Source organism: Aplysia californica, unplaced genomic scaffold, assembly GCF_000002075.1.
Source record: "Aplysia californica isolate F4 #8 unplaced genomic scaffold, AplCal3.0 scaffold00775, whole genome shotgun sequence".
Lineage (NCBI taxonomy): Eukaryota > Metazoa > Mollusca > Gastropoda > Aplysiida > Aplysiidae > Aplysia > Aplysia californica.
Window position 1 is genome coordinate 125,360 of NW_004798045.1, and position 11,291 is coordinate 136,650.

General features: G+C 39.9%; 1 protein-coding gene across 1 annotated transcript in view; it reads left to right on the forward strand.

The window, feature by feature from the left end:
* LOC101863382 (exonuclease 1) overlaps positions 1–10,051 on the forward strand; it is a 33,219-nt gene extending 23,168 nt beyond the window's left edge. The window contains exons 11-15 of the mRNA XM_005109399.3: positions 1,085–1,932; positions 3,848–3,951; positions 5,018–5,066; positions 5,839–5,950; positions 7,026–10,051. Coding sequence (XP_005109456.1) covers positions 1,085–1,932; positions 3,848–3,951; positions 5,018–5,066; positions 5,839–5,950; positions 7,026–7,158 — 1,246 coding nt within the window. The 3' untranslated portion in view covers positions 7,159–10,051. The remainder of the gene's footprint in view (positions 1–1,084; positions 1,933–3,847; positions 3,952–5,017; positions 5,067–5,838; positions 5,951–7,025) is intronic.
* The last annotated feature ends 1,240 nt before the right edge of the window (positions 10,052–11,291 follow it).

An 11,291-nucleotide genomic window follows, 5' to 3' on the forward strand; every position in this document is an offset into this window, starting at 1 on the left:
CCCGTGTGCAAGTTGCGCACGTTAAAGATCCCTTGGTGGTCTAAAATCGATAAGAGTAGGCTTCGGCCGCCACCCGGGCAAAATTCAAAATTTCCTACCAACGAAAAAGTATTGGGTGTGTCCCGCGCGCTCATATGACCTTATGCAGTTGCGAGCGCCGTAAAACCCTATACTAAACAAACAAAACATAAGACAGTACCTTACTACTCCAAACATAACACAGAACCTTACTACTCCTAACATAACACAGAACCTTACTACTCCAAACCTTACTCCAATCTGCAAACATAACACAGAACCCAAATATATACTAAAAACCTTACTACTCCAAACCTAACATGGAACCTTATTACTCCAAACATAACACAGAACCTTACTCCAAACATAACACAGAACCTTATTACTCCAAACATGACACACCATTCATTATTTCAAGAAGCAACATCCCTGCATTCCGGACATGTCCATTGATGCTCTGTTGCTCTCTCCAAAATGTCGCTGAGGGTCTTTCCACTGCTTGTGCCAGTGCTTATCTGGTTGAACATTCTGTTCTTTCTTGCAAGGATGCCAGATTTGCCGCTTTCCTTTTTGTATTCCCAAAAGCATCATCCTCTCCACAGCTGTACTGGCCTCTCTTCCTCCTCAATCAGCTGGCGAGATAAACATTTCAGGATCTTGACCCTATCTGGTTGAACCGTGCTGTCAACTGAGGTGGCCTCACCAACCAGTCTTATCGGCTTTTTCATTTCCCTTAACGCCTGCATGGCCAGTTATTATATTATATATATATATTTCTTTTTTTTTGTATAAGTAGGGTATTGTTGGTATGGGAACAACTTCCTGCTGTTGATAAAATCTTCACTTTGATATCTGGTTACTAGTGAAATAGCTATTGTTGTACCATCTCACCATAAAGAACTCCCAACAGTTGTATGCACCCAAATTAAGTCTTTAATGCTTAGAGTTCCCAGTTTCTGTGAATTTCTAATCTTATCTCTGTCTTTAAATCATGTGAATCGAGTGCTGATATTTTATTCTTTGTCTATCAACAAATGCGTTGCAACTGTGAACTTTCTCTTTACAGATATTTTGCCTCCAGTCAAGGTGTTTCACCAAGGGCATCCACCAAACTAGAGAGCAGGAAAGCTCTTAGTTCTCCTCGGAAGAAGCCTTCCTCTGCGTCTAACAAGAAGGAGAAACTTTCTGAGTGTGGACAGCCTAACATTCGTCTCATGTTTGCTGAACAAGCAAAGCATTGTTCCTTGAGAAAAGAGGATAAAGGGAGTGATGACAGTCGTGACTTTGGGAAAGATGTGTCTAAGTGTCAGAATTCTGATCTTAGCGGAATAAAGCATCAAAGCCACAACAAAATTGCTGTTGGGGGTGTGTCCAAAAAAGTCTCGTCATCGAATAAAGTGCTGTCAAATAGTTCAAAAAGATTAGGGGGCTCCTCTGCATTTGCATGGGCAAAATTTAAATTCACTCCAAGGCAAGACACACCCCAATCTAAAGCCACAGAATTTGTTCCAGTAAATGTGGATAATGCTGGTGACAGTTCAAGGCTTGAAAAAGAAGAGGAGGACGTATGTGTTATTGAGCAGGAAGAGAAAACGAAATCTGAAAGAGCTGGGAGTAGATCAACTTTGACTGAATCTCCATCTGTGGCCTCTCTTTCCAGGTACTTCAGTAAATCTGATTCTGTTCAAATTCCAAAAAATCAAAGGGGATCAATTCATAGTGTGCAAACTATTCGCTCACCTCAAAACTCCCAGGACAGTTGTACAGACAGTGAGGATGTGAGGGAGGTTCAGGCAGTGGACTACAAAGACTTCCTCTGTTCTGTGGAGGGCTGTGAGAGAGAAAGCCTTGTTGAGAGTGGAGATAAAAGGTCAGAGGTCAGCAGCCAGGATTCGGACTCCACCTTGGAAATCAGTAAGTTTTGGTTATCGTTTGTAAAGAAGAAAAAAATGGCCCTGCTCTTTCTTGTGAAACAAGTTTCTTTTGCACAAAATTATGTTTATAGCATAGCTCTTTAAAGTGATGGAGGGGGTGGGGGGGGTTGTTTAATTGGCCAATGCCCATCACTTTCAGCCAACACGTGGGTAGTCTGGGTTTGTTTTGTTTTTTTGTTCTGAAAAGTTGATAGTTGGACGCCCCTCTCCCCCCCATCCAAAAAAAAAGAAATTTAGGGCAAAACGTTGCTGATTTCTTAAATTTCATTATTTTGACAAGTGCCTGATTTCACCACGATGCCTCACATTATATGTGTGTGTTGGCGCGCATGAGTGCGTTTGTGAATGTGGGGTAGGTTGTTTTTAACTCAAAATTCCTGTTAATGCGAAAGAATTTCAAATCTTTGAGTGGTAAACAGGTGCTCTGGAGTGGTCTACCCCTTTTTTCCTGTCAAGCATCTATCGTCCTTATCTCTCTTTTTTTGTGTGTTTGTTACTCTCATGTAACACCTTTAATCTTCAGCACTTATATGACCTAATCGTTTTGCAACTGCTGTAAAACTCTTACAAACAGATTTAAAATCCCTGATTAAAACCTCTTTATTGTGTGCACTGCAGCTGCCCCTAATAGGATAACAAATTCCATCAAATCTGGTTTTAGTAAGAGGTTTTACAGCACTCACAACTGCCTACGGTCATATGAGCGCCAAGGGGTGGATGTCAACAGTCAACAGAGAAGTCCTTACAGGGAATCGGACTTACTTTGCTCACCTCTCTAGCTTCAACAGCAACAAGTCTGCTTCAACTATCAAGGCACCCCAGAAATAGCGGGGTCACAAGAGTGTAGAGAAAAAATGACGATAGTAAGGATTAGGAAAAAAAGAAGCTGTTCCCTGTTGCAGTTCAGGCAGTTATGAGCTTGACATTGATGAATCAGCCCATTTACAATTCTACTGTGCATAATGACATGTTAATGTCCCCCTTTGGGTATGGCCTAAAGGCACTTCAGTCAGTAGCACCGGCCTGGTGGTTAAGATGTGGTTTGCACAAAGGAATTTTGGTCCGGCTCTTTCCCTTTCCATTTTTTAAAAATCGCTCACAGTAGCCTAACATTGTCAATACATGTCGTTCAAAACATGTTGAATCAAGGTTGTTTTTTTTAACCCAGATCCCACTTTCCATGTGCAGTGGGTTGTGAGAGCGTGGCTTTGTGTCACTGCGCACAGAGGCAAGACATTGGGAAGCTGCCCACCGTCCCTAATTTGAAAACATTCTTTTTTTTAAAGTTTCAGATTGTCTTTATAATCACAATATGCATGTACAATTTATCTATTCCATTTCTTGTTGTTTGTTTTTTGTTCTTAAACTGAGTTAATATAACGTGGATAACCATCAACTAAACAGTTACAACAACCTCCCCTCAAACCAATTCCCTGCGGCTAAGGCAGCCGTCTGAAGTTATGAACCCAACATGGACAGGGGGTATAATTCATTAAAAATTCTTACCTTATAGTCCAGCTTTGTCTTTCGCCTTAGATATAGCCTGAAATTCGTACGTACCGTATAACAAAAAGATGCATCCCCCCCCCATTTTGTCATGCATGTGCTCGACTGTTCTTGATTTACCCAATTAACACAATACATCAATTTGCTAAAATTAGTTACAGTCCTGTCTTACTCTGCTCCACTGAGTCAAGAAGTCGGGAGCCCTCTATCCAGTGATTTAGTAGAACCTTCATTTTTTCGTCACCTATAAATTTTGAAATGTGGGCAGTGTTTGATATGGTGGCATTATTTATTGTAAGCTTACCTTACGGAAGAAAGGCTGAAAAAATCAATGGAGTAAAGGGTTTATAGGAAGGCCGATGTAAAGTTATAACATTTGTGATTTCCAGGTGTGAATGAGAGCCAGCGTAGCAGTATTGGCAGCATCGACTCTTTCTGCCTTCCAAACACCCAGGACTTCATTGACTTGACAGATACTGAGCCGGATTGTGAAGTAAGTGTGAGAGGTTCTCGGATGCTGTGAGATGTGTGGTCTCCTCCTTCTACTTGGTTACATTGATGCTGTTACCCTCCTCTCTTCTTAGTCAAAGTCGCTGATTGTACACGACTATAGTTCCCTTCTCTGTTTGAGATGCTAGAAAAACATCCTTATAGTATAGTATAAGGTTTTACGGCGCTCGCAACTGCTAAGGTCATATGAGCGCGCAGAAAAACATCCTTAAATCTATAACATGGCAGTCATAAGCTGAGTAAACACCTTTTTGTTTTCTTCACAAGTATGAGTAAAGATATTTAAAAAAGAACTTGTGTTTGAAAAACTAAATAAAACAGTAACATCTGCAAAAATGTAACAACAATTATAGTATAGCTGTCTACCAACGTTGGGGAACAGTTAAGCTCTCTCTTCAAAATTGTGAACCAACAATTATAGCTTAGAATTACAAAAGTGGGAAACAACAATTGTTGCTATCTACAAAATTGAGAGACAAACTTAAAGATTAATAAAAATGTGAAATGAAAGATCATCTCCACAGAAATACAAAACAAACCGTGAACATCTTGGCAGAAATTCAAAGTAAAATATTAACATCTACAGAAACGTGTATGTCATTTCCAAAGTGTTTTCTTACTGAGAGTAAATTGTCTTGCTGTGAACTGCCACTGGAAAATCATGGTCATTGTTGACATTTTTCTGACTTACTGTCAGCTGTACCTCAGTAGACTGCCTTCAATTTAGAGGGAGTTGTCCAGTTGCTTTATATTTGGGTGGTTGGAGGGTGCCATTGGTTGGTAGGTTTTACTTTCTTTTTCCCTTTGCTATTGCTATTTCTGTATTTCAGTTTTGCTTTCCCCTTGTTGTTACATTCTATCTTATGTGATGGAGGGGACGACTATTCTTGCCTCATTCATTCCTGTGTGCATCGTCTTTCCTTTTCCTGCTCGAAATGATTAAAATTGCTTCTTTTCTTCTTTTTTTTTCATCCTCCTCTTTTATAATGATGGCTAGCTAGGTTAATTGGGGTTTCCTAGAATTAATTTCCTTCCCTCTTTCTGCCCAGGTCACTAAGATTACTAAGAAGTCTACCAGCACAGCCTCTGCTCCGTCAGGTGAGTTGACTTCACGTGTGTGTGTTGTTAGATCATGGGGGAAGCAAGATCGATTTACTGGTACATTAGTCTCCCTCATGTACCTTTTGTATAATCTGTTACAAAAGATCTTCCTTTTCTGCGCCATAATTTAGCAGAGTGAAACCACCAAAGCTCTTTAACTCCGTCAGCTTCCATAAAAGAAAACCCTGATAACACAAACTTCGTGGGACCAGAGAATTTCTTCGTGTTAACAGATTCTGTGTTAAGTAGTGCTAATGAAAGCAACATAGAGTGGGGGGCAACTCCTTTGGTATTGTTCAGATTAGATGCTGGACCTTGCGTAACCCATTTTTAGTCATAATAACAGGCATAACTGCTAACCATTGGAAATTGAAGTAGGGGGAAGCTTTTTTTTTTAACCTCAGACGGGTGCCTTGATGTCACATAAGAGGTTCAAGGGAGGTTGTAGCTGTTTACTTAATGATTTCCCATGCTGCCCACCCCGTTTTTCTTCTTTAAATATGAATTGAATGGACAGTGCTCAGGGCTTGTTTCTAAATGGACAGAGGGCTACAGAAATGCTATTTATGATTAATAATGTTATTATTACAAGATGTATTAGATTTAGACAGTAATGATGACTGACTTTTGAGTTCCCATGAATATATGTTTCCAGACGGTCTGGAAAGTTCCTGATTTTTTTAAAAATGTCATGGTCAGTTGTCATCTCTGTTGACATGTGTAGGACAAGTGTGTTATTGCAAATTTCTCCTTTTTGTCCTGGCCACAGGCAAACAGTCGTGCCGTGTTCCTGGCCTGTCGCGAAGTCGGAGAAAGGCAAAAGTTTCACCAGGAAGAGGTCAACAAAAGCTCCATAGTTTGTCGCGGTTTGCTTTCACTAGGTGAGTTCCCCAGTTGTTGTATCGTGTATGTTTGTCGCGGTTTGCTTTCACGAGGTGAATTCCCCAGTTGTTGTATCATGTATGTTTGTCGCGGTTTGCTTTCACTAGGTGAGTTCCCCAGTTGTTGTATCATGTATGTTTTTGTGGGACTGTCTGCCACCTGAAGGGATGGGGCAATCACCCAGAGGCTGGATGTGCCGAAATTGGAGGGCGTGGCCAGGAACAGGCAAGTGTGCCGTTGACTGCTCTCCACCTTATGTATGTACCTGACGGTGTAGGGAGAGAGTAAGTAAATAACTTTTAAGTTTACTACCTGGATTCTTTTCCCTCCTCCCCTCCTGTCCCACAATTTGTACAGCCTGCAGCTCAAATTGCAGTTTTACTAGAGGTAGGTGAGGAAAAAACTTTATAAAAGTAAAATTTGCTGCAAGCATTGCATACTCAACTCTACGCTGCTGAGTCATGTGTGGGAGAGAAAAAACTGCAAACAGGGTTCCTGCGACTTCCTTGAATTCGAGGAGTCCTTGAAAACTCCTTGAATTTGCATTCAAGGAAAAATCTCCTTGAATTTGAGGAACCTCCTTGAAAACTCCTCAAATTTCAGTGGATCAGATATGAACAATATTTTGGGCGGAAAATTGAAACTACGATTCCTTTCAGACAAGTGTAGGCCTATCGGAAATAAGGCTTTCAGCATGAATTTCTTGACCAAATCTTGAATTTTTAAAATTACTCTCTGAAACCTCCTTGGAATCTCCTTGAATTTGGTGGGGAGTTCATGGCAGGAAGTTCAACAGGTTTTTTTAACCTCACTGGAAAATAGCTGAAGTAAAGAAGCAATCATGGAGTAACACACTCTCCAAACGAAAAATACAAAACGACTAAATCAGAGAAAAACCTGCTGTCCCATGGATTTTGGTTCAGGTGATCTCCACTGTGGTTGTAATGTAATGTAATGCTTGGCATTTATCGACTTTGTCCATGAACTCTGGGTGTAGTAATATAGTAATGCAAAACTACTTTTATTATGATGAGTGTACTATATATATCTCTAACTTTCATTTCTATATTTCAGGAATGCAAGCAAGCCAAGCATACCCAGTACTGGCACCGGTGAGGACAGTGACAGTGACTCCCAACAAACGCCCATCACCCATGCACCTGACTCAAGTGCTTTAGCAAAAGTGCAAAGGAGACTGGAATTGTAGAAACCTCGAGCGTGTGAAATGTTTTACCTAAAGTCTTTGTGAATTTTGAAGTCCAGCATGATTTGTTTTTCCCCTTGATGAAATTAATGGTGTGGATTCTGAACCCTTTACGAAGTACTGTAGATCTGTTTCGGAGAGAAGCCTCCCTCAGGGCCCTTCTGAAAGTAAAGCAGTTCTTTTCTATGACATATTCACAGCCTCAGTGACAGTCCACAGCTGTTCAGAGGAGTCTTGAGTTTAAATAGTATTATGTATTATGTCTTCTTTTAACCCTCGAACTGTCATAGGTAACGGGCCAGAATGTCACAGCACTTTTTCGGAGTTTATACCATACTTACTCATGCGCATTTTGTACTTGTTTAGCATTTATCTCCCCCACGTAAGTATATATATTTGAAACGGTAAATGAATAAGGAAATGTCTTATGACATTTTTGTTCAATTTTGACTGTGACCTTTGGCTCCAGTGACCTTGACCTTGCAAGATGACTGCTTAGCTCCTAGAGAATAAAAGCTGATAAAAAGTTCAGAATAAAATTTGTATTGCCCCAAGTGAAAAAACTGAAATAGCCAAGTTGTAGTGCATTCAATTCTCTTTACAAACAAATATAATTTATTATGAAGAGAGTGCAAGATTTGAATTTTTTTTTTTAATTTCTCAAATCAATGCGTAATAGTAATTCTGATGGAGACTGCAGTATACATACATGAGACATGAACCGTTATGTGCATTGTTTTCTTGAAATAAGAGCTAATACATACAAACAAGCAGCTGACACGAACTCCATGCCAAATTGTAATAGTAACATGCAGTAAATGATTTTGCAAGGCATAAGGGGTTCATTTTGCCTACCTTCATTGGCATCTTTTTTTCTGCTTTTGACTCAATCCAGTTGTATAAACCAGATAGCTCTCATACATTTTTCGTGGCAACTGACCCCACAAGCTGGGCTTCTTTTCTTGCTTGCAGTGGGTGTTGCTCGACTGCAGACATAACATTCTTTCTCCTTCTTTCCCTCCAGCTGATATAATCGGTGTTCAGGGGTTCGAGTGCCTTAGAGTTGCGGGATGCCAGGGTTTGCTGCTGGTGTTTGTCATTGTTCATCTTTCGGATTCAAACAAAGTTTTTCCAGTACTGAAATGAGGAAGTCTTTTCTTTTCATTTTTTGTTCTTGGTCAACTGACAAATTTTAGATAATCCACAAATTGAAAATAGACATATCCAGCACATTATGGGGAAAAAATTTCTAATGCCAACGCGTTGATCTCTCAGCGGCGTAATGGTAAATCTTCTTATCCACGAGGTCTACACCACCCATGTGAAAATTGTAGTCCAGCACCATGGTTGGCTTTGAGATCTCCTTGCCCCTTACTGCTTTCGTAGCAACATGGGCTGTGGACAGCATCAACACTGGCTTACTCTGATTTTTTATCCCACAAAATGCCATTGCAAAGACCTGATCCTTCCGTTCAAATTTCACTTCACTGACCTTCAATTTGGTTTTTACAAGTGTTTTTGGAAAGTCTTTAATGTTTTCTCTGACTGTTACCGTTAGTATTGTTTGTTTGGCTCACAGGTAATTAGCCAGTGCTGGTTTTGTATAAAAATTGTTAGTAAACAAATGATAACCTTTGCCAAACAAATTGCTCTGTTCCATGAGACTTTTGACAATTCCAACCGCAAGTCCAACATCTCTTTCAACATCCAAGTCTTTCCCTGCATACAACTCAGTGTGCACAACAAAACTATTGCAATCACACAACTGGAATTTTTAAATTCCAAATCTCGAGTGACGTTTATTCGGCATGTACTGAATAAAGACACTCCTGTTCTTCATGCCGATGAGGCTCTCATCTATTGAAATATTCATGGACCGAGTGTAATCCTGTTTAGCACTAGCATTGAACTTCTTCAGTAGGAAAGAAACTTTTGCCCAAGGGTCATATCCTTCTTGCCCTTTTGGAACTTCATCTTCTCTCCTGTTTTGATGTATCATTCGACTAATCAGATTGAACAACCAGAACGGCCTCACTTCCTGACGGCCCTGGCCAGGGGCTTGCCATTTCTCAAGAATTTGCAACACAAATGCTCAGCTTTCAACTGTCGCCAAAACATTTTTCCTCGTGACAGAACAGAAAGTAGACCATGAATGGTTGATTCAACTATCCAACTCTCGGCCCAGAAGAGTTCCACTGGAGTTCCGGTTCATTATTTAATTCTATCGCACTTTAGCTAAGAGCCGATATTGAGATCAAAGAACAGTTCGTGGGTTAAGGAGTCCTGTTTCAAGTTTTTCAGAGACTTATGCCCCTTTGTAGATTATTATGTTCTTTTATTATAATTTTCCTGTTAAGTTTTTCAGGTTTTATCTCTAGGAGTCAGTTTTCTTACCACTGACCTACCTATACATAGACAGTTGAACCTGTCCATAACAAGACCACAGAGGAGAGTCATTATTAGACAATTGGCCGCTATGGACATGGGTCTGAGTTATGGTCACTTACTACCGCATGAAATATTGAAAATGAATTCTCATCGGTAGCCTACCTGTAAACCAGACCATTTTTTGTCCCCCAATAATTCCAACACTTAGCATGAATGAAATGGAAAATACACTTTTTAATTTACGTGTACTATATACATTTATTTGCCCCTCTCATTTTGTAGTGCAGTCGCAATCTACTGGGGTTTTGAAAACTCCAATTTTCTTCCCAGTATCCTTCCTTTAGGAGTTAAGGGAAACTCCTATTTTTGAGGATGGAGTGGTTGGCAGGTCTGTGTAAACTACCAACAGCCGCACAGAAGCTAAAACAAAACATTCCCTTCTGGGATCCTAAGATTGCCCTTTTTTTGTTCACACGTTAATTTAATTGCTGGTAATCGTATGTGTATAATTAATGATGGTTTTCTGAATTCTTAAAATTGTATTTTTTCATTTCATCTCCGTCAAAATTTTTGTAAATCTCTGTTATACTACTTATGCTAGGAACCAGAAACTAAATTTTCAAAGTAGCTGTATGCCAAATTTATATGTTCCATTTGAAAGGCCTATATCCACTGAGCATTTTGGTACCATACTTTAACCTCTCAGTCTATTTTTAAGAAAATGGTAGTTGTTTAAAATTTGATCAAATTTGTTAGTCAGTCACTGGCTGCAACCCCATGTTTGAGAGATCTAAACATCTCCACATTAACAGAGTACAATCACTATAACAAATGGAGCCTAATTTTTTTCAAGACCGTGAGACCATTACAAATCAGTATTTCATCGCCGCAAACACGATGATCTGTCGTTATTTTGACAGAAACACCGAGCGTTGACCCGGCCGGCGCCGCACCGGCCCTTGCGGCAAGCGAGTCAGCTCTATACTGTAGTGTACCCCGCGTGCGGGTCACATGCTTTCTGGGTCTCCCAGAAAGATTGATCCAAATAATTCCAGGGTAATTACTTTATTCTAATAGGCAATAAACTGATCTTTTCATTAAACCTCTTTTTAAGCTCGTATTTTGCGTATTTCGTGTAAAAAAAATGATCTTTGAAAATTTTGACGGTATCTTAAAAGGTTTCCTATTTAAACACCAACAGCCAAATACATACCACGGGAAAGCCCGTTTAAAGCTCTACAGTTCTCTGCAAATGAAAAGACGGTATTTAATCATCCATCGTTCCGCGAAGCATTTGAATTCACGCATGTCAATTTTTGAACCGGCCCACCACGCATTCCGACCGCGAGGGGCTTCGCTTTCCTCGGCGATTCTCCAGCTCTTAATAATTGGACATATAAACAACTTACACTTTTGTAATGAGGAAAAGCTGAACTTTTACAAGATGTACGGCATTTGGTGTTTTATAGCGAAAGAGCAAAGAAACAGCAATCGGAATTACCCCAATTTCACCGATACCATGCGGTCGGAATGCCACGAGTGCCCGTGAGGCCGTGTTTACGCTACTTAATTATACAGGTAAAAAATTTTAAAAGATAAAAAGGTTGCCAACAGACTCAAACATTCAGTATAGCAGTATAAACTGGAAACCTGTCTTAATGGGGAAACGGAAAGAAAAAACTAAACTATGCTTACCAAAGCCAACTATGGGAATTCTGAGTATATATTTATATTTATATATATATATA